General features: G+C 43.0%; 2 protein-coding genes and 1 pseudogene across 2 annotated transcripts in view; all 3 read left to right on the plus strand.

Annotated features, from left to right (window-relative positions):
* Positions 1–1,237: 1,237 nt before the first annotated feature.
* On the plus strand, positions 1,238–5,155 carry LOC135570082 (zinc finger protein OZF-like; annotated as a pseudogene).
* A 5,865-nt stretch (positions 5,156–11,020) lies between these two features.
* The window catches only part of LOC135570085 (zinc finger protein 883-like), a 76,774-nt gene continuing 64,215 nt past the window's right edge, over positions 11,021–23,579 (plus strand). Inside the window, exon 1 of the mRNA XM_065016149.1 lies at positions 11,021–11,593. Coding sequence (XP_064872221.1) covers positions 11,281–11,593 — 313 coding nt within the window. The 5' untranslated portion in view covers positions 11,021–11,280. The remainder of the gene's footprint in view (positions 11,594–23,579) is intronic.
* On the plus strand, positions 11,937–17,708 carry LOC135570084 (gastrula zinc finger protein XlCGF7.1-like). The gene is made up of 3 exons (XM_065016148.1): positions 11,937–11,945; positions 12,202–12,379; positions 16,518–17,708. The coding sequence occupies exons 1-3, from the start codon at positions 11,937–11,939 to the stop codon at positions 17,306–17,308; spliced, it is 978 nt and encodes a 325-aa protein (XP_064872220.1). The 3' UTR covers positions 17,309–17,708.

Below are 23,579 nucleotides of genomic sequence, written 5' to 3' on the forward strand. Positions count from 1 at the left end.
TAGAAGATGGTTGTTATTAGCATCATCGCTAACAGCTACACATAGTGGATCATTAGCATCATCGCTAACAGCTACACATAGTGGATCATTAGCATCATAGCTAACAGCTACACATAGTGGATCATTAGCATCATCGCTAACAGCTACACATAGTGGATCATTAGCATCATCGCTAACAGCTACACATAGTGGATCATTAGCATCATCGCTAACAGCTACACATAGTGGATCATTAGCATCATCGCTAACAGCTACACATAGTGGTAGACAAACTCAGACAGGGGCATTTCCTGGCTGTTTAATCTTCAGAAAGTTAAGGAAAATACAAATCACTTAGGGGAATTTAACGACGATTTGCAGGCAGTGGTTTCAGAATAACTAAGAGAAAAAATGAATACAAATTATACCACCACCCAAAAGGGCACTTCAGAGACAGGAAGGGTAAAGGGGCATGTGCTCCACACAGGTAGAGTCATATCTGTCCATGTTGCCTTTTGCAAAGTGGGAAGTGCTTCATGTGGCAACAGCACCACTCACATAAATATCCCACATGCGGCTGGGTGAGAGAAGTTAGCATTGTATTTGGGCAGCATTATGTGAGGTGTTATTATGTGTTGTTACCGATGAGCCGTGGTCAATTTAGCTCCAGGATATGCCACCATTGTCAATCTGTCACCTAATCCTGCCTAATGGTCAGTGGCTTGGGGACTAATGGGCAGGTCAGCCCTGGAGAAAAGTATTGACTGTAAGAGAAAACATAACATCTGGTTGTTTTTAAATTACTTCTCATGACATTGCTTGCCAGAATTAACATTGTAATGGAGATTTTTCTTCCAATCTGCGTTACCCACTCCAGTCAGCTGATGACGATGTGAGTATTTCAGGTGATGCTTCTTGCTTCTTATAATCTAGTGGACGGAACAGGAGGCTTCTTCAACAGACAGAAGGCTACAGATACAACCGACGCGGTGATTTGCTATCTAGTGTAATAATAATAATAATTAATCAAAGTAAAGTAAGTAAGAAAGTAATAGTGTAATAAGTAATCTTGTGTATACTACTCTTAGTGTTTAGAACACAACTATGTTTACGTTTCTACTAGTTCATTTAAACGTAATTTGCTTGTTAAATTAGCACATGTTACATTGCTAAAGCACAAGGCTAATCGCCCGGAGCATGAGGTCACTAAACTAGACGTAGAAAGAAACTGGTGAAAGGAGAGGAAGAAGCTTTCAGAATGGAAGAGGAGGCTATCACATTGAAAGAAGAAGAGGATGATATTACAGGGAAAGAGGAAGATGGGAAAGAGGTTGTGGAAGAGGAGGAGGTAGAAGCTTTCAGAATCAAAGAGGAGGAAGATGACATAACCTTGAAAGAAGATAATGTAGTGAAAGAAGAGGAAGAACCTTTTGGTGTAAAAGAGGAAGAGGAGGATATCTCAATAAAAGAGGAGGAGGAGACGGAAGTTCCGATTACCACCAGTGAGTACTGTCTTATAAACAGGGCCACAAACTATGTTGTTGTTGAACTAATGGGGTTGGTATAATTTGTTGTCCCAACGGGAATCTGTTCCAAAAACTTCGTAAAGTACAAGGTTGCCAACAAACGCGGCATTCAAAGTAACATGATCAATTCACCGAGCTAACTAACTAGCTGCGGAATAGGCATCAACTCACCACGCAGTTTATTCTTAATGATTGTCCGTAGGCTACCAGAGTGGATTAACCGTGGCGAGTGTAAAACGTTTTAAAATAGCCCACTCCCTACCCGGTATCTTATTCTGCCGCTATACAACTTAATGATTGTCCGTAGGCTACCAGAGTGGATTAACGTGGTGAGTGAAAAACGTATTAAAATAGCCCACTCCCTACCCGGTATCTTATTCTGCCGCTATACAACTTAATGATTGTCCGTAGGCTACCAGAGTGGATTAACGTGGTGAGTGAAAAACGTATTAAAATAGCCCACTCCCTACCCGGTATTTTATTCTGCCGCTATACAACTTAATGATTGTCCGTAGGCTACCAGAGTGGATTAACGTGGTGAGTGAAAAACGTATTAAAATAGCCCACTCCCTACCCGGTATTTTATTCTGCCGCTATACAACTTAATGATTGTCCGTAGGCTACCAGAGTGGATTAACGTGGTGAGTGAAAAACGTATTAAAATAGCCCACTCCCTACCCGGTATCTTATTCTGCGCTGTTTGTTGGCATTCTTGTTATTTACGAAGTTTTTGGAGCAGATTCCTGTTGGAACTGTTTATACCAACCTGAGCTAATGTGTGGTTTTAAAGTGGCATTCTACTGAAGTTCTACACTTGAATATGTTCTTCAGTACTGTTGGAATTGTTAAAGGGTCAATCTGCCATCGGTACATATATTTTTTGAGGACTTTTAAATTCGATTTATTTGAATTATCTATGTGGTCTATAATGAAGTGCACTTAATTTGGTTTAACAGGCTTTTAAAATTCAATGTTGGAGCTTCATTTCTACTTCAATATCAAAGGGGTGAAAAAAAGGCCCCCATTTCGTGGAACGACCCTTTGCTTTTGCATCACAAACAATATATATATATATATAAGATAATTACGTGGCCAATTTAGGTCCTTTTTAGACATATTAATGGCTCTTGTAAGACCCTATGATTGCAAGAAAAGATCATAAGTTGACTTTGATGTTCTCAATCACACAGGAGAGAGACATGACTATTGTGGATCCTCTGGGGAGCCTCGACAACATCCTGATGCTGACGAGGAAGCGAAGAGTCTCTTCAGATCAGAACACCAGATGGTACAGCTTGGTCTGGTCTAGCATACAGCTTTCTCTCTCTGGGTCTGGGTTTCTGTAAAACACTTTATGTCAACAGTGATATCAGCATCCATAATGATCTGTGTCCCCTCTTTATGGTTACCAGGACAACGCTAGCCCTTCCTCCCTCCCGGAGTCCCCTTGTTGTGCCTCTCCCGGTAGCACCTTACTGCTGGGTATGAAGAGGTTGTCTGTGCTGCTGGTGGACTGCAGGAAAACAACAGGGCTGGGTGGAACTGTGAGAGGAGGAGAAGATAAGGAAGGATCAGATTTGACACATCAAAGTAAGTGCTGTAGTTTGAACAAATACAATAGATCTGCCCACTGGTATCTGTTCCCAATAGGGCTGTCCCCAACTAATACAAATACAGCTTTGCACACTCTTGGCGTTCTCTCAGCCATCTTCACCTGGAATGATTTTCCAACCGTCTTGAAGGAGTTCCCACATATGCTGAGAACTTGTTGGCTGCTTTTCCTTCACTCTGCGATACAACTCATCCCAAACCATCTCGATTTGGTTGAGGTCGGGGGATTGTGTAGGCCAGGTCATCTAATGCAGCACTCCATCACTCTCCTTCTTGGTCAAATAGCTCTTACACAGCCTGTAGGTGTGATGGGTCATTGTCCTGTTGAAAAACAAATGATAGTGACTACTAAGCGCAAACCAAATGTGATGGTGTATTGCTGCAGAATATTGTCGTGACCATGCTGATTAATTTCCCCCAGCACAAGGTGCACCTGTGTAATGACCATGCTGCTTAATCAGCTTCTTGATATGCCTGTCAGGTGGATGGAATTTCTTGGCAAAGGGATGTAAACAAATTTGTGCACAAAATCGGAGAGAATTGTTTTGTTTAAATATATATATTTTTTTACCTTTATTTAACTAGGCAAATCAGTTAAAGAACAAATTCTTATTTTCAATGACGGCCTAGGAACAGTGGGTTAACTGCCTGTTCAGGGGCAGAACGACAGATTTGTACCTTGTCAGCTCGGGGGTTTGAACTTGCAACCTTCCGGTTACTAGTCCAACGCTCTAACCACTAGGCTACCCTGTCGCTTTCATGCATATCGAAAAAGTCACATCCTGTATCGTACAGCTATGAAGGTATATATATATATATATATATACACAATCACTTGCATGAAAGGGATCCAGCGATGTCTGTGTCTTGAGTGTCGTAGAACTGTCTAGTTCTTTGTGTTCTAAAACAGAATGAGTAAAATAAGTAATGTAAACATATCAGCATTAATTACCAGGAAGCTGTACCACATTTTGTTTTCAATTTTGAAATGTTTGAGAACTTAAACCTCATAGCAAGGTGTTTTTTATAATGTGGAGGTTTCACTCAGGTCTCTCTTTAAATAAACACTCTCTGGCAGGAGGAAAAACAAACTCGGAGGAACCAGAGCCAGAGACGTCCAAACCAGCAAGACGACACCTCTGCTCCCAGTGTGGAAAGAGTTTTAGCCAGGTAGGAAACCTGAAAACTCATGAGAGAATACACACAGGGGAGAAGCCTTTCCATTGCACCCAGTGTGGAAAGAGTTTTAGCCACTTAAGAAATCTGAAATCTCATGAGTGAACACACACAGGGGAGAAGCCTTTCCATTGCACCCATTGTGGAAAGAGTTTTAGCCAGTTAGTTAACATGAAAAGACATCAGCGGATACACACGGGAGCAAAGCCACACCATTGCTCCCAGTGTGGAAAGACGTTTAGCCAGCCAGGAAAGCTGAAAGCTCATGAGCGAATACACACAGGGGAGAAGCCTTTCCATTGCTCCCAGTGTGGAAAGAGTTTTATGCGGTTAGACACCCTCAACTCATGAGCGAATACACACGAGGGAGAAGCCATACCATTGTGCCCAGTGTGGTGAGAGTTTTAGCCAGTCAGGAATCCTGAAAGCTCATGAGCGAACACACACAGGTGAGAAGCCTTTCCATTGCTCCCAGTGTGGAAAGAGTTTTAGCCAGTCAGGAATCCTGAAAGCTCATGAGCGAACACACACAGGGGAGAAGCCTTTCCATTGCTCTCAGTGTGGAAAGAGTTTTAGCCACTTAAGAAATCTGAAAGCTCATGAGCGAACACATACAGGGGAGAAGCCTTTCCATTGCTCCCAGTGTGCAAAGCGTTTTACCCATTTAGGTAATCTGAAAGAACATGTGAGACTGCACACGGGAGAAACCTTACAAGTGCTCAGACTGTGGGAAAACATATTGCTCATCACAGTCACTTAAACGTCATGTGAGAATCCACAGGAGAAAATAATTACTTATCCTAGTGTGTAAATTGATATTTCACATCACATTGACTTAAAATTCATCAGAGAACATACACAGTGCTCCCATTGTCTTATATTGTTGACTGATAATGTGTTTACTTGTTTGTACCATATGAAATTGAATTGTACCAAGTATACTCAAACATATATTTGTATGTTTTTATTAGAAAACATTAATTGAATATGGAGTTGTCAGTTTCAATGTAGGATAGATCAGGTTTCATGTGTTTAAATGGTCCTTTTTTAAACTCTGTGTGTGTTTATCTGGGTGTGTCATTCCTCCACCACTACAGATGAATTAACAAGTGATATCTGGATGTGATGCATTAGTTCCATTGTTGACATTTGCATTGTTGGCCCACTGATGATTTAATTAAATGAAAATGTTCAGACTCTGTAATGGAAAATGTTAGTTGTATGTGTGTCCACATAACTGAGTATGTGACTAACCTTGTGAAACTGTCCTATTATAATCTCCTGTTCTTGGGAGTATCATTCTGTGTTGCAAACCAATTTGCACCTGTGTCCTTGTATGAATAAAGTCCCGCCCAGGAACAGGAAACTATAAAGATATGTGCTCATCACTCAATGCTTCAGGAATTCAGACTGTCTCCACTGTGCTGTGTAACTCTGTTATTCTCTCTGAGCTCAGAAATAAAGAATCTTGGTTTGACTTGGACTCCAGCAGATCCTTATTTTATAATATCCACCACAACTCGCCCAAGGATTGCTGTTCCATTATTGTCAAAATGAAGAGTTCCTCCACTTTCCTAGGGGCATTTACAAGCCTCCCACTGGTTAAATAAACATTATTTCCACATCATTTCAACAAAACAAATCCATGTGATGATGTTAGATCAATGTCGACAACTGATTGGATTTGTAAAAAGCCTCAACATCAGGTATTTTTATTTATGTTTCACAGGTAACATTTTGTGTTTCACCCAACTGGGAACCTAAATCTAATGACAGGTGACATTTTGTGTTTCACCCAACTGGGAACCTAAATCTAATGACAGGTGACATTTTGTGTTTCACCCAACTGGGAACCTAAATCTAATGACAGCTGACATTTTGTGTTTCACCCAACTGGGAACCTAAATCTAATGACAGCTGACATTTTGTGTTTCACCCAACTGGGAACCTAAATCTAATGACAGCTGACATTTTGTGTTTCACCCAACTGGGAACCTAAATCTAATGACAGCTGACATTTTGTGTTTCACCCAACTGGGAACCTAAATCTAATGACAGGTGACATTTTGTGTTTCATTAGATGAAAGAAACCGGTATTCAAAGGACATCAGTAGACTATATTTTCTATTTCAGTGAAAAAACAATATAGCAATTTTCTATTTCACCAACAACTTGAAACCTAAATCTCAAAAACAAATGACAGGTGACATTTTCTTTGTGTTTCTTTAGTTTTCATACTTGGTAGTGTCCAACTGGGAACCTAAATCTAATGACAGCTGACATTTTGTGTTTCACCCAACTGGGAAATAAATCTAATGACAGCTGACATTTTGTGTTTCACCCAACTGGGAACCTAAATCTAATGACAGGTGACATTTTGTGTTTCACCCAACTGGGAACCTAAATCTAATGACAGCTGACATTTTGTGTTTCACCCAACTGGGAACCTAAATCTAATGACAGCTGACATTTTGTGTTTCACCCAACTGGGAACCTAAATCTAATGACAGCTGACATTTTGTGTTTCACCCAACTGGGAACCTAAATCTAATGACAGCTGACATTTTGTGTTTCACCCAACTGGGAACCTAAATCTAATGACAGCTGACATTTTGTGTTTCACCCAACTGGGAACCTAAATCTAATGACAGCTGACATTTTGTGTTTCACCCAACTGGGAACCTAAATCTAATGACAGGTGACATTTTGTGTTGAATGTAAATAGAAACTTAACATTCCCTAAACTTGAAAATAAAAGAGAGCCGCACACTCTAGGAGCTCAGATGCAAAAATGAAAGAGAGCCGCACATCAGGGTATAATCACACTCTAGGAGCTCCAAGCTGTCTTCATCAGGGTATAATCACCCTCTAGGAGCTCCAAGCTGTCTTCATCAGGGTATAATCACCCTCTAGGAGCTCCAAGCTGTCTTCATCAGGGTATAATCACCCTCTAGGAGCTCCAAGCTGTCTTCATCAGGGTATAATCACCCTCTAGGAGCTCCAAGCTGTCTTCATCAGGGTATAATCACCCTCTAGGAGCTCCAAGCTGTCTTCATCAGGGTATAATCACCCTCTAGGAGCTCCAAGCTGTCTTCATCAGGGTATAATCACCCTAGGAGCTCCAAGCTGTCTTCTAGGTCTTCATCAGGGTATAATCCAAGCTGTCTTCATCAGGGTATAATCCAAGCTGTCTTCATCAGGGTATAATAGGAGCTCCAAGCTGTCTTCATCAGGGTATAATCACCTCTAGGAGCTCCAAGCTGTCTTCATCAGGGTATAATCACACTCTAGGAGCTCCAAGCTGTCTTCATCAGGGTATAATCACACTCTAGGAGCTCCAAGCTGTCTTCATCAGGGTATAATCACACTCTAGGAACTCCAAGCTGTCTTCATCAGGGTATAATCACAAACACTGGTGTCTGTAATCATGGCCAAGAGTGGCCTAATATCATTGGTTAATAATCAAATATTAAAATGTCACACAAAGAGCAACATACAAACAACAAATGGATAGCATACGATCATAGATTAATTTGACTACACAAGCTTACAAACAATTACAATGGCAAAGTCACAATAATCACAAGAATGGCTTCAGATCAAAGTCTACGTTGAGACCGAAGGGCGCAACGGTCTTTCAATTAAACATTTTTTGCTGTTAACATTCCCTAAACTAACTAAATAAGAAATACAAGTTAAATGGGTTTCCATCGCATTTTCAACTCTACTGATGGTTTTAAAAATCTGTTGCGTTATGTAGAAAACGTGCTCTTGTCCCCGTGCACTGTAGCCAGCAGCTCACAGATACCGTGCGGGTGATTACAGTGATTATTATGAATAAGAGAGATATGATTTCATTTGTCAAATGGCAACCAAGCATCAATCATCATGTCACCAGAATAAGAACCTCAAAATGTATTGGAACGAAACATCAAGCTTATCATGTGCACTTTCACCACCCTGTGAAGTTCATAACTTATTTCATCTGTAGCCTAATAAACTGCATGGTTTCCCAAGTCATAGTGGGAGGACCAATCAACATATCATCACGTGACTCCAAGTTAACTAAGATGTGATGGTTATTATATAAATATTTGCTCATAAAGGAGTTTCCACCTCCATTTCTTGCTTATAAATGTTTACTGACACAAAAAGTCCCCACCATGTCAAACAAACTAACAAATTGTCTGTCTGCATTTATAAAATGTTCAGGCATATCCTGTTTCCGTCAGCCCAGTCATTACTTTTGAAATGGTTGGATCAATATCCACCTTCATGATGTGGATGAAGCCTGATTTGGAATGTCTAAGTAGTTCTATCTGATGTCATAATTCACCCCTCTGATAATCAAGTGATATTTGGAATGTCTGGGTAGTTCTATCTGATGTCATAATTCACCCCTCTGATAATCAAGTGATATTTGGAATGTCTGGGTAGTTCTATCTGATGTCATAATACACCCCTCTGATAATGTTGTTAGGTTCTTATTTTTCAGTGTAATTAACCCACGGACACTAGAGAAGCTTTAACCAAGTTTAATTATTCCCAAAGGTTCTGTACAGCTGTATTCAGACAGCAAAACATTTCTCTCCATCACAGTTATACACATCCTACATTTACATTTATGTTACAACAGAAAGAGGGTAACAGGATACCAAACCCTTATTACTCCCTGATGAGAATCTGTCCTCAACCCCTCCTTCATCTTTTATTTCACATAACACATAGAACACACAGAACACATGTTTAATTTTTTTGTTTTACCTTTATTTTACTAGGCAAGTCAGTTAAGAACAAATTCTTATTTTCAATGACGGCCTAGGAACAGTGGGTTAACTGCCTGTTCAAGTGCAGAACGACAGATTTTGTACCTTCTCAGCTCGGGGAATTGAACTTGCAACCTTTCGGTTACTAGTCCAATGCTCTAACCACTAGGCCACCCTGCCGCCCCACACAGAACACATAGAACACATTTTCCCCCCACCTTTATTTAACCAGGTAGGCTAGTTGAGAACAAGTTCTCATTTGCAACTGCGACCTGGCCAAGATAAAGCAAAGCAGTGTGACACAGACAACAACACAGAGTTACACATGGAGTAAACAATAAACAAGCCAATGACACAAACAAGTCAATGACACAGTAGAGAAAAGAAAGTCTATATACAGTGTGTGCAAAAGGCATGAGGAGGTAGGCAATAAATAGGCCATAGGAGCGAATAATTACAATTTAACAGATTAACACTGGCGTGATAAATGAGCAGATGATGATGTGCAAGTAGAGATACTGGTGTGCAAATGAGCAGAAGAGTAAATAAAATTTAAAAAACAGTATGGTAGATTGGGTGGCTATTTACAGATGGACTATGTACAGCTGCAGTGATCGGTTAGCTGCTCAGATAGTTGATGTTTAAAGTTGGTGAGGGAAATAAAAGTCTCCAACTTCAGTGATGTTTGCATTTCGTTCCAGTCACTGGCAGCAGAGAACTGGAATGAACGGCGGCCAAATGAGGTGTTGGCTTTGGGGATGATTCGTGAGATACTCCTGCTGGAACGTATGCTACGGGTGGGTGTGGTTATCGTGACCAGTGAACTGAGATAAGGCGGAGCTTTACCTAGCATAGACTTATAAATGACCTGGAGCCAGTGGGTCTGGCGACGAATATGTAGCGAGGGCCAGCCGACTAGAGCATATACAGTGGGGCAAAAAAGTATTTAGTCAGCCACCAATTGTGCAAGTTCTCCCACTTAAAAAGATGAGAGAGGCCTGTCATTGTCATCATAGGTACACTTCAACTACGACAAACAAAATGAGAAAAAGAAAATCCTGAAAATCACATTGTAGGATTTTTAATGAATTTATTTGCAAATGATGGTGGAAAAGTAGTATTATTTGAATAAGTATTATACAGAGTCCCAAAACGTTCTGGAGTTACAGGATGCTAATTTCTATTTGAAAAAGCCTTTGCTTTCCTGACTGACTGCGTGTATTGGTTCCTGACTTCCCTGAAAAGTTGCATATCGCGGGGACTATTCAATGCTACAGGATGTTTTTGTGCGGGTCGAGGGCAGTCAGGTCTGAAGTGAAAAAGTGAACCAAGGGCTATATCTGTTTTTATTTCTACATGTTTTTAAAAGGTGCTTATTTAAAGAACGACCAGGCACCCTCGACTGACGAGATTTGGTCAATATCCTTCCAGGATACCCGGGCCAGGTCGATTAGAAAGGCCTGCTCGCAGAAGTGTTTTAGGGAGCGTTTGACAGTGATGAGGTCGTTTGAGGCAGTGATCCCTGAGATCCTGATTGAAAACACACATTAACACACATATTAACACACTATCTATTCATATAAGTATTTATTCATCAGCCACATATTCATATTGAAATGAAACAGCGGGGAGCAGGTCTTGAACCCTCGACCTTCGAGCCCGAGGTCCGTCGCGCTATCGACTGTGCCGCAAAAGCTCGTGCGGCAGGGTCGATTTCCGCGGTTATAAACCCAGGGTCGTTACAATATTAAGCTTCTACGTCTGTGTACAGGGACGTATTAGTTGTAAGACGTAAGATAAAATGTATCAGCTTATTGTTAAATTATTATGATGTTCATTCCAATACAAAAAGTGTAGTACCTATTGTTTCCAAACTGCGTTACCCACTCCAGCCAGCAGATGGCGATGAACATCTTTCAGGCGATGCTTCTTGCGTGACGTATAATGGACTGGATGGACGCTTCTTCAGGAACAACAACACGGATACTATTTCAACCACCTGGGTAGCTTGCTAGACAACATAAAACGTACAGATTGACGTTTTAGACCATGTTTGTGTACATTCGGCAAACCCAGTGTTTAAAACACATGTCAGCTGACGTATCAACTGGTTAACTTTAATCTATTTTGCCTTTTCAATTTCAAAAACCTGTTAAATATTGATACTAAGCCTAGCATTCGGCTAGTCGCTAATGCTAACTAGCTAGCTAACATCCCCGACCATGTGTTCACTAAACTACTATTCCCCTGCTAAAGAAGAGGATGTCAGCTGTATGAAGAAAGAAGCTCTAGAGATGAACATTGTTGTGAAAGAAGAAGAAGAGGTGGATATTACAGTGAAAGGAGAGAAAGAACATTTTAGAATTAAAAAGGAAGCAGAGGAGGCTGTTATAGTGAAAGAAGAGGAGGCTGTTACAGTGAAAGAAGAGAAAGAACCTTTTAGAGAGGAAGAGGATGCTATCTTAATAAAGGTGAAGGAGGAAGACGTTTTGGGAGTGAAAGAGGAGGAGACAGCGTTAACACCGATTAACACCAGTGAGTACTGTCTTAAAAACAGGGACACAAACTATGCTGTTGTTGAACTAATGTGGGGTTTTAAAGGGGCATTCTACTGAAGTTATACACTTGAATATGTTGTTCAGTACTGTAGGAATTGTTAAAGGGTCGATCTGCCATTGGTTCATATATTTTGGAGACTTTTAAATTAGATGTATTGAATTCTCCATGTCGTCTACATTAAAGTTCCCCTCATCTAATATAACAGGCTTTTAAAATTCAATATTGGTGCATAATTTCTACTTAAAATATCAAAGGGATGCAAAACCATTTCGCGAAACGACCCTTTGACATTTGCATTTTAGGCTGTTTAGAGATATTAATGCCTCTAGTAAGACCCTTTGTGATTGTTCACACAGGAGAGAGACATGACTATCGTGGATCCTCTGGGGAGCCTCAACAACATCCTGATGCTGACGAGGCAGAGAAGAGTCTCTCCAGATCAGAACACCAGATGGTACAGCTTGGTCTGGTCTAGCATACAGCTTGCTCTATCTGGGTCTGGGTTTCTGTAAAGCACTTTATGTCAACAGTGGCATCAGCATCCATAATGATATGTGTCTGTGTCCCCTCTTTATGGTTACCAGGACAACGCTAGCCCTTCCGCCCTCCCGGAGTCCCCGTGTCGTGCCTCTCCCGTTAGCACCTTACTGGTGGGTATGAAGAGGTTGTCTGTGCTGCTGGTGGACTGCAGGAAAACAACAGGGCTGAGTGGAACTGTGAGAGGAGGAGAAGAGAAGAAAGGATCAGATTTGACACATCAAAGTAAGTGCTGTAGTTTAGTTTGAACAAATACAATAGATCTGCCATCTAGTATGTTACCAGGACAACCAGCAGAGTTATGTTAGTTGACATGAAGATGGACTGGTATCTGTTACCAGGTATATTTCCACCGCAGTAGACAGAGTTCTGTTAGTTGACATGAAGATGGACTGGTATCTGTTACCAGGTATATTTCCACCGCAGTAGACAGAGTTCTGTTAGTTGACATGAAGATGGACTGGTATCTGTTACCAGGTATATTTCCACCGCAGTAGACAGAGTTCTGTTAGTTGACATGAAGATGGACTGGTATCTGTTACCAGGTATATTTCCACCGCAGTAGACAGAGTTCTGTTAGTTGACATGAAGATGGACTGGTATCTGTTACCAGGTATATTTAGTTGTGTTAGTTGTGTTAGGTTCTAAATAAACAAACAGAGTAAATAAACTCAGGGACGGTTAGTAAAGCTTAAACCAAGTTTAAATCACCCATTGGGTCTTACAGCTGCATGAGACAAGCAACCTATTCACACCAGCGCTGGTATTTAACACTTCCAAGGCTGAGTCTCCTCCTCACATATGGTCAGACCAATACCTCTCTGTTGCTCGGCAGAACTGTAGTGATGACTGTTCTTTCTGACTTCATCTGACCTCATCCTCGAATTCCTTAATTCTCCCCAACTCAGCTGTCCTGTGGACTCGTACCGGTCTGTGACCCCGCCCTTCCTTTCCATATGATCCCTGATGTCAATAACATGTTCTGACAGTATTTACACGTCCGGCACCTTCTCTCTCTCTCCCGCCGTGACATGATTAAGGATGTTTGAAGTTTAAAGGTCAAAACCCATCAGTTGACATGAAGTTAGACTGCAAAAATATTTCCTTCAAATCATGATGGATGTTACATTGCCTGTCCCATTTCCTTAACATCATGATGGATGTTACATTGCCTGTCCCATTTCCTTAACATCATGATGGATGTTACATTGCCTGTCCCATTTCCTTAACATCATGATGGATGTTACATTGCCTGTCCCATTTCCTTAACATCATGATGGATGTTACATTGCCTGTCCCATTTCCTTAACATCATGATGGATGTTACATTGCCTGTCCCATTTCCTTAACATCATGATGGATGTTACATTGCCTGTCCCATTTCCTTAAAATCATGATGGATGTTACATTGCCTGTCCCATTTCCTTAAAATCATGATGGATGTTACATTGCCTGTCCCATTTCCTTAACATCATGATGGATGTTACATTGCCTGTCCCATTTCCTTAAAATCATGATGGATGTTACATTGCCTGTCCCATTTCCTTAACATCATATGATGGATGTTACATTGCCTGTCCCATTTCCTTAACATCATGATGGATGTTACATTGCCTGTCCCATTTCCTTAAAATCATGATGGATGTTACATTGCCTGTCCCATTTCCTTAACATCATGATGGATGTTACATTGCCTGTCCCATTTCCTTAACATCATGATGGATGTTACATTGCCTGTCCCATTTCCTTAACATCATGATGGATGTTACATTGCCTGTCCCATTTCCTTAACATCATGATGGATGTTACATTGCCTGTCCCAGTCTACCCCCCGTATCTTCACTAGACTCTAGAACATACAAACTAAACTCCAGACACTTCAATGTGGTCTGTATTGCTTCATTAACCACTACTTACCTAACCTCTCCCATCTTACCTGCCTAACCACTACTTACCTAACCTCTCCTATCTTACCTGCCTAACCACTACTTACCTAACCTCTCCCATCTTACCTGCCTAACCACTACTTACCTAACCTCTCCTATCTTACCTGCCTAACCACTACTTACCTAACCTCTCCCATCTTACCTGCCTAACCACTACTTACCTAACCTCTCCCATCTTACCTGCCTAACCACTACTTACCTAACCTCTCCCATCTTACCTGCCTAACCACTACTTACCTAACCTCTCCCATCTTACCTGCCTAACCACTACTTACCTAACCTCTCCCATCTTACCTGCCTAACCACTACTTACCTAACCTCTCCCATCTTACCTGCCTAACCACTACTTACCTAACCTCTCCCATCTTACCTGCCTAACTACTACTTACCTAACCTCTCCCATCTTACCTGCCTACCCACTACTTACCTAACCTCCCCAATCTTACCTGCCTAACCACTACTTACCTAATGTAGCACCACCTGGTGCCCTAACCAAAATACAGGGGGGGGTCCACCCAGGTCTTACCTAGTGCACCTAGCCTAGACAGTAAATGTACTACGGGTATATGGATGCCCGCGGACCTCTTGCCTAAGCACTTCCTAGGTGCCTTCCCCTCCCCCCTGGGAACAAATTAAAACACTTCACAAACACACTGAGAAACACAGGACATCAAATAGGCTCTGACTGAGCAACACACTCACACAGAACCTACCAAAGCTGCTCCCATCTACAACTAACATAATACATACCAACTGCCTTTCTTCAATGATCTCCCAGCAATGTAACAATCACCACTTTATTTTAAGAATGTGAAATGTCAGAATAATAGTCACATTCCCAGTGGGTCAGAAGTTTACATGCACTCAATTAGTATTTGGTAGCATTGCCTTTAAATAGTTTTTCTTGGGTCACATGTTTCAGGTAGCCTTCCACAAGCTTCCCACAATAAGTTGAGTAAATTTTGGCCCATTCCTCCTGCCAGAGCGGGTGTAACTGAGTCAGGTTTGTAGGCCTCCTTGCTCGCACACACTTTTTCAGTTCTGCCCACAAATGTTCTATAGGATTGAGGTCAGGGCTTTGTGATGGCCACTCCAATACCTTGAATTTGTTGTCCTTAGGGCATTTTGCCACACCTTTGGAAGTCTGCTTGGGGTCATTGTCCATCTGGAAGACCCATTTGCCACCAAGCTTTAACTTCCTGACTGATGTCTTGATATGTTGCTTCAATATATCCACATAATTGTCCTGCCTCATGATGCCATCTATTTTGTGAAGTTCACCAGTCCCTCCTGCAGCGAAGCACCCCCACAACATGATGCTGACACCCCCGCGCTTCACAGTTGGGATGGTGTTGTTCGGCTTGCAAGCCACCCCCATTTTCCTCCAAACGCAACGATGGTCATTATGGCCAAACAGTTCTATTTTTGTTTCATCAGACCAGAGGAAATTTCTCCAAAATGTAGGACCTGTTTCGCAGCCGGCCGGGAGCCATGAGGTGACGCACAACAACAACCAGCGTCATCCTGGTTGGGGGAGGCCCAGTTGGGGTGTCCTTGTCCCATCACGCTCTAGCGACTCCTGTGGCGGCCGGGCACATGCACGCTGTCACGCTCGGGTGTCCTTGTCCCATCACGCTCTAGTGACTCCTGTGGCGGCCGGGCACATGCACGCTGTCACGGTCGCCAGTGTTTCCTCCAACACGTTGGTGTGGCTGGCTTCCGGGTTGGCTCTTGACGTTCGCCTCTCCCGAGACATTACAGGAGTTGCAGCGAGGAGACAAGACTGTAACTAGCAATTTACCAAAAAGTTGTTTATAATAATATATATTTTAATCTGCCCCAAATATTTCATTCTTTTTACTTTTCCCTGAAATATCATGACATTAGTGATTAGTCAAAATGTTAAAGATTTGTGAACAGCAATGTGTCGAACCCTTGAGACAACAGGGAGATGTTACTGATGTGCTTTGTGTCTGTCTCCAATGTAAAACATATTTTGGACTTCCACACCAAATTACTTCTCTACTTATTTTAGGTTTAAGGGAGTGTGTAGGTCACATTCTGTATCATACAGCTATGAGGGTTATATATTAAGATCCACCTGCTCAATAGGAATCCAGCGACTTCTGTGTCTTGTGTCCAAGAACTGTCTAGTTGTTTGTTTTCTGACTTCTAAAACAGAATGAGTAAGTAATGTAAACTAAACAAATTAACAGGAAGCTCTACAACATAATAATCTGCTTTAAAATCACACCAAGATTGTTTTAAATTATGAAATGTTTGAAAAATGGCTTCCGGTTATTGAGGGATCTGATTTGGATTAAACCTCATTGCAAGGTGGTTTTATCATGTGGTTTCATTCAGGGCTCTCTTTAAATAAACACTGTCTTTGGCAGGAGAAAAACCAAACTCGGGGTAACAAGAGAAACCAGCAAGTCAACACCTCTGCTCCCAGATTGGAAAGAGTTTTACCAAGTTAGGAAGCCTGAAAGCTCATGAGAGAATACACTCAGGGGAGAAGCCTTACCACTGCTACCATTGTGGAACTAGGTTTACCAAGTTAGGAAGCCTGAAAAGACATGAGAGGATACACACCGAAGCGAAGCCTTTCCATTGCACCCTGTGTGGAACGAGTTTTAACCTTTTAGGAAATCTGAAAAGACACGAGAGAATGCATACAGGGGAGAAGCCTTTCCATTGCGCCCAGTGTGGAAAGCATTTTAGCTTGTTAGGGAACCTGCAATCTCATGAGCGAATACACACGGGGGAGAAGCCTTACAAATGCTCCCAGTGTGTAAAGAGATTTAGCCACTTAAGAAACCGGAATGAACACATGAGACTGCACACAGGAGAGAAGCCTTACCACTGCATCCAGTGTGGAAATGGATTTAGCCACTTAGGAAGCCTGAAAGCTCATGAGCGAATACACACAGGGGAGAAGCCTTACACATGCTCAGACTGTGGGAAGACTTATTTCTCATCACAGTCACTTAAAATCCATGAGAGTATCCACACAGGGGAGAAACCTTACCACTGCTTCCAGTGTGGGAAGAGTTTTAGCAAGGTAGGAAGCCTGAAAGCTCATGAGCGAATACACACAGGGGAGAAGCCTTACAAATGCTCAGACTGTGGGAAGACATATTACTCATCCCAGTTACTTAAAATGCATGTAAGAATCCACACAGGAGAGAAGAATTACTTATCCTAGTGTGTTCATTTATATTTCACATAACATTAACTTACAATTCATCAGAGAACATGCCCAGTTCTATCAATGTCTTATATTGTTGAATGAGAATGTGTTTACTTGTTTATACCATATCAAATTGAATGGTACAAAGTATACTCATTAGAAGACATGAATTGAATATGGAGGCTGTCAGTTTAAATATAAAGAAGATCAGGTTCCTTGTGTTTAAATGGTCCTTTTTTAAACTCTATGTTTGTGTTTATCTGGGTGTGTCATTCCATGAATAAAGTCCCGCCCAGGAACAGGAAACTATAAAGATATGTGCTCATCACTCAATGCTTCAGGAATTCAGACTGTCTTCACTGCACTGTGTAACTGTTATTTTCTCTGAGCTCAGAAATAAAGAATCTTGGTTTGACTTGGACTCCAGCAGATCATTATTTTATAATATCTACCACAACTCTCCCACGGATTGCTGTTAAGTAATGTAAACATAGCAGTAATTACCAGGAAGCTCTACATTGGTTTTAAAATCACACTAAGATTGTTAAAACCGGCCTCAGGTTGAGAGATCTGATTTAGGATTTACCCTCGTATCCTCGTTTGCTAAGTCAAACGACACCGCTGGTTCTGCTCACACTGCCCTACCCTGTGCTCTGACCTCTTTCTCCCCTCTCTCTCCAGATGACATCTCGCGTCTTGTGACGGCCGGCCGCCCAACAACCTGCCCGCTTGACCCTATCCCCTCCTCTCTTCTCCAGACCATCTCCGGTGACCTTCTCCCTTACCTCACCTCGCTCATCAACTCATCCCTGACCGCTGGCTACGTCCCTCCTGTCTTCAAGAGAGCGAGAGTTGCACCCCTTCTGAAAAAACCTACACTCGATCCCTCCGATGTCAACAACTACAGACCAGTATCCCTTCTTTCTTTTCTCTCCAAAACTCTTGAACGTGCCGTCCTTGGCCAGCTCTCCCGCTATCTCTCTCAGAATGACCTTCTTGATCCAAATCAGTCAGGTTTCAAGACTAGTCATTCAACTGAGACTGCTCTTCTCTGTATCACGGAGGCGCTCCGCACTGCTAAAGCTAACTCTCTCTCCTCTGCTCTCATCCTTCTAGACCTATCGGCTGCCTTCGATACTGTGAACCATCAGATCCTCCTCTCCACCCTCTCCGAGTTGGGCATCTCCGGCGCGGCCCACGCTTGGATTGCGTCCTACCTGACAGGTCGCTCCTACCAGGTGGCGTGGCGAGAATCCGTCTCCTCACCACGTGCTCTCACCACTGGTGTCCCCCAGGGCTCTGTTCTAGGCCCTCTCCTATTCTCGCTATACACCAAGTCACTTGGCTCTGTCATAACCTCACATGGTCTCTCCTATCATTGCTATGCAGACGACACACAATTAATCTTCTCCTTTCCCCCTTCTGATGACCAGGTGGCGAATCGCATCTCTGCATGTCTGGCAGACATATCAGTGTGGATGACGGATCATCACCTCAAGCTGAACCTCGGCAAGACGGAGCTGCTCTTCCTCCCGGGAAGGACTGCCCGTTCCATGATCTCGCCATCACGGTTGACAACTCCATTGTGTCCTCGTCCCAGAGCGCTAAGAACCTTGGCGTGATCCTGGACAACACCCTGTCGTTCTCAAATAACATCAAGGCGGTGGCCCGTTCCTGTAGGTTCATGCTCTACAACATCCGCAGAGTACGACCCTGCCTCACACAGGAAGCGGCGCAGGTCCTAATCCAGGCACTTGTCATCTCCCGTCTGGATTACTGCAACTCGCTGTTGGCTGGGCTCCCTGCCTGTGCCATTAAACCCCTACAACTCATCCAGAACGCCGCAGCCCGTCTGGTGTTCAACCTTCCCAAGTTCTCTCACGTCACCCCGCTCCTCCGCTCTCTCCACTGGCTTCCAGTTGAAGCTCGCATCCGCTACAAGACCATGGTGCTTGCCTACGGAGCTGTGAGGGGAACGGCACCTCAGTACCTCCAGGCTCTGATCAGGCCCTACACCCAAACAAGGGCACTGCGTTCATCCACCTCTGGCCTGCTCGCCTCCCTACCACTGAGGAAATACAGTTCCTGCTCAGCCCAGTCAAAACTGTTCGCTGCTCTGGCCCCCAATGGTGGAACAAACTCCCCACGACGCCAGGACAGCGGAGTCAATCACCACCTTCCGGAGACACCTGAAACCCCACCTCTTTAAGGAATACCTAGGATAGGATAAAGTAATCCTTCTCACCCCCCTTAAAAGACCTAGATGCACTATTGTAAAGTGGCTGTTCCACTGGATGTCATAAGGTGAAAGCACCAATTTGTAAGTCGCTCTGGATAAGAGCGTCTGCTAAATGACTTAAATGTAATGTAAATGTAAGGTTGTTTGATCATGTGGAGTTTTCATTCGGGTCTCTATTTAAAAATAACACAGTGTATTTGGCAGGAGAAAGACCAGACTCGGAGGAACCAGAGCCAGGGACGTCCAAACCAGCAAGAAGACACCAGTGCTCCCAGTGTAGAAAGGGTTTTAACAATTTAGGGAACCTGAAACAACACGAGAGAATACACAGAGAGGAGAAGCCTTACCAATGCTCCCACTGTGGAAAGTGTTTCAACCACTCAGGGCAGCTGAAGCGACATGAGAGAATACACACAGGAGAGAAGCCGTACCACTGCTCCAAGTGTGGAAAGAGTTTCAAACGTCCTTGTCATCTGAAACGGCATGAGAGAATACACACAGGGGAGAAGCCTTACCACTGCTCCCAGTGTGGAATGAGTTTCAAACGTCCTTGTCATCTGAAACGGCATGAGAGAATACACACAGGGGAGGAGCCTTACCACTGCTCCCAGTGTGGAATGAGTTTCAAACGTCCTTGTCATCTGAAACAACATGAGAGAATACACACAGGGGAGAAGCCTTATCATTGCTCCCAGGGTGCAAAGCGTTTGCCCATTTAGGAAGCCTGAAGGAACAGATGAGACTGCACACAGGGCGGAGAATGCTTACAAAAGCCCAGACTGTGGGAAAACATATTACTCATCACAGTCACTTAAATGTCATGAGAGAATCCACACAGGAGAGAATAATTACTTGTATATTAATATTTCACATCTCATTGACTTAAAATTAATCAGAGAACATACACAGTGCTCCCGTTATCTTATATTGTTGACTGACAATGTGTTTACCTGTCTTTACCAGATGAAATTAAATGTTACAGGGTATACTCAAACATATATTTGTTTGTTTTTATTAGAAAACATGAAGTGAATATGGAGTCTGTCAGTTTGAATATAAAGAAGATCAGGTTCCTTCTTTTAAACTGTCCTTTTTTTAAAACTATTTGTGTGTGTTTATCTGGGTGTGTCATTCCTCCAGCACTACAGATAATCAAGTGATATTTGGATGTGATGCATTAGTTCCATTGTTGACATTTGCATTGTCGCCCACTGATGATTTAATTAAATGAAAATGTTCAGACTCTGTAATGGAAAATGTTAATTGTATGTGTGTCCACATAACTGAGTATGTGACTAACCTTCTGAAACTGTCCTATTATAATCTCCTGTTCTTGGGAGTATCATCCTGTGTTGCAAACCAATTTGCACCTGTATCCTTGTATGAATAAAGTCCCACCCAGGAACAGGAAACTATAAAGATATTTGCTAATCACTCAATGCTTCAGGAATTCAGACTGTCTACACTGCACTGTGTAACTCTGTTATTCTCTCTGAGCTCAGAAATAAAGAATCTTGGTTTGACTTGGACTCCAGCAGATCCTTATTTTATAATATCCACCACAAGAGTTCCACTTTCCTGGGGGAATTTACAAGCCTCCCACTGATGAATAAACATTGTTTCCACAGGTAACATTTTGTGTTTCACCCAACTTGCAACCTAAATCCAGTGACAGGTGACATTTTGTGTTGATTTCATGTTGAATTCACTTTAGTTGACAACTCATAGAAATGTAAATAGAAACTAGATGTTGAACTGACATCTGTGCCCAGTGGGCTGGTTTGAATAAGCAGCAGGTGTTGGATCGATATCCACTTTAGTAGCTAAGTTTCCATGTCATTTGAGACAGATTTTCATGTGAATATTCAAAAATCTGCATAAAACAATATATACATTTTCCCACCAGGAATGTTTCTATCAAACAGACTTATTGCAGATTAAAGGCTTTGCGTGACAAATAAATAACTTTTGCTGTTAAATTCCCAATGGTTTCCATCGCATTTTCAACTCTACTGATGGTTTAACAAAACTGTTGCATTATATAGCAAAAATGATCTTGTCCCGTGCACTGTAGCCAGCAGCTCATAGATACAGTGTTGGTAGGCTACCTACATGATGAGATTATTATGGATGAGAGCGATATTATTTTATTTGTCAAATGGCAGCCAAGCATCGATCATCATGTCACCAGAATTAGACCCTCAAAATGTATTGGAAAGGAGCATCAAGCTCATCACGTGCAGTTTCACCACCCTGTGAAGTTCATAACTTATTTCATCTGTAGCCTAATAAACTACATGGGTTCCCAAGTCGTAGTGGGAGAACCACACAACATATCATCACGTGACTCCAAGTTAACTAAGATGTGATGGTTATTATATAAATATTTGCTCATAAAGGAGTTTCCACCTCCATTTCTCGCTTATACATTTTTACTGACACAAAAAGTCCCCACCATGTCAAACGAACTAACATATAGTTTGTCGGCTTTCATAAAATTGTTCAGGCATATCCTGTTTCTGTCAGCCCGGTCATTACTTTTGAAATGGTTGGATCAATATCCACCTTCATGATGTGGATGAAGCCTGATTTGGAATGTCTGAGTAGTTCTATCTGATGTCATAATACACCCCTCTGATAATCAAGTGATATTTGGAATGTCTGAGTAGTTCTATCTGATGTCATAATACACCCCTCTGATAGTGATACATTTGCTCCATTGTTTGGTTGGTTTTTACATTACATTTAAGTCATTTAGCCAGAGCGACTTACAAATTGGTGCGTTCACCTTAAGACATCCAGTGGAACAGCCACTTTACAATAGTGCATCTAAATCTTTTAAGGGGGGAGGGGGGTGAGAAGGATTACTTTATCCTGTCCTAGGTATTCCTGAAAGAGGTGGGGTTTCAGGTGTCTCCGGAAGGTGGTGATTGACTCCGCTGTCCTGGCATCGTGAGGGAGTTTGTTCCACCATTGGGGGGCCAGAGCAGCGAACACTTTTGACTGGGCTGCGCGGGAACTGTACTTCCTCAGTGGTAGGGAGGCGAGCAGGCCAGAGGTGGATGAACGCAGTGCCCTTGTTTGGGTGTAGGGCCTGATCAGAGCCTGGAGGTACTGAGGTGCCGTTCCCCTCACAGCTCCGTAGGCAAGCACCATGGTCTTGTAGCGGATGCGAGCTTCAACTGGAAGCCAGTGGAGAGAGCGGAGGAGCGGGGTGACGTGAGAGAACTTGGGAAGGTTGAACACCAGACGGGCTGCGGCGTTCTGGATGAGTTGTAGGGGTTTAATGGCACAGGCAGGGAGCCCAGCCAACAGCGAGTTGCAGTAATCCAGACGGGAGATGACAAGTGCCTGGATTAGGACCTGCGCCGCTTCCTGTGTGAGGCAGGGTCGTACTCTGCGGATGTTGTAGAGCATGAACCTACAGGAACGGGCCACCGCCTTGATGTTATTTGAGAACGACAGGGTGTTGTCCAGGATCACGCCAAGGTTCTTAGCGCTCTGGGACGAGGACACAATGGAGTTGTCAACCGTGATGGCGAGATCATGGAACGGGCAGTCCTTCCCCGGGAGGAAGAGCAGCTCCGTCTTGCCGAGGTTCAGCTTGAGGTGATGATCCGTCATCCACACTGATATGTCTGCCAGACATGCAGAGATGCGATTCGCCACCTGGTCATCAGAAGGGGGAAAGGAGAAGATTAATTGTGTGTCGTCTGCATAGCAATGATAGGAGAGACCATGTGAGGTTATGACAGAGCCAAGTGACTTGGTGTATAGCGAGAATAGGAGAGGGCCTAGAACAGAGCCCTGGGGACACCAGTGGTGAGAGCACGTGGTGAGGAGACGGATTCTCGCCACGCCACCTGGTAGGAGCGACCTGTCAGGTAGGACGCAATCCAAGCGTGGGCCGCGCCGGAGATGCCCAACTCGGAGAGGGTGGAGAGGAGGATCTGATGGTTCACAGTATCGAAGGCAGCCGATAGGTCTAGAAGGATGAGAGCAGAGGAGAGAGAGTTAGCTTTAGCAGTGCGGAGCGCCTCCGTGATA

This window comes from Oncorhynchus nerka, unplaced genomic scaffold (genome assembly GCF_034236695.1).
Source record: "Oncorhynchus nerka isolate Pitt River unplaced genomic scaffold, Oner_Uvic_2.0 unplaced_scaffold_1114, whole genome shotgun sequence".
NCBI classification, from domain to species: Eukaryota; Metazoa; Chordata; class Actinopteri; order Salmoniformes; family Salmonidae; genus Oncorhynchus; species Oncorhynchus nerka.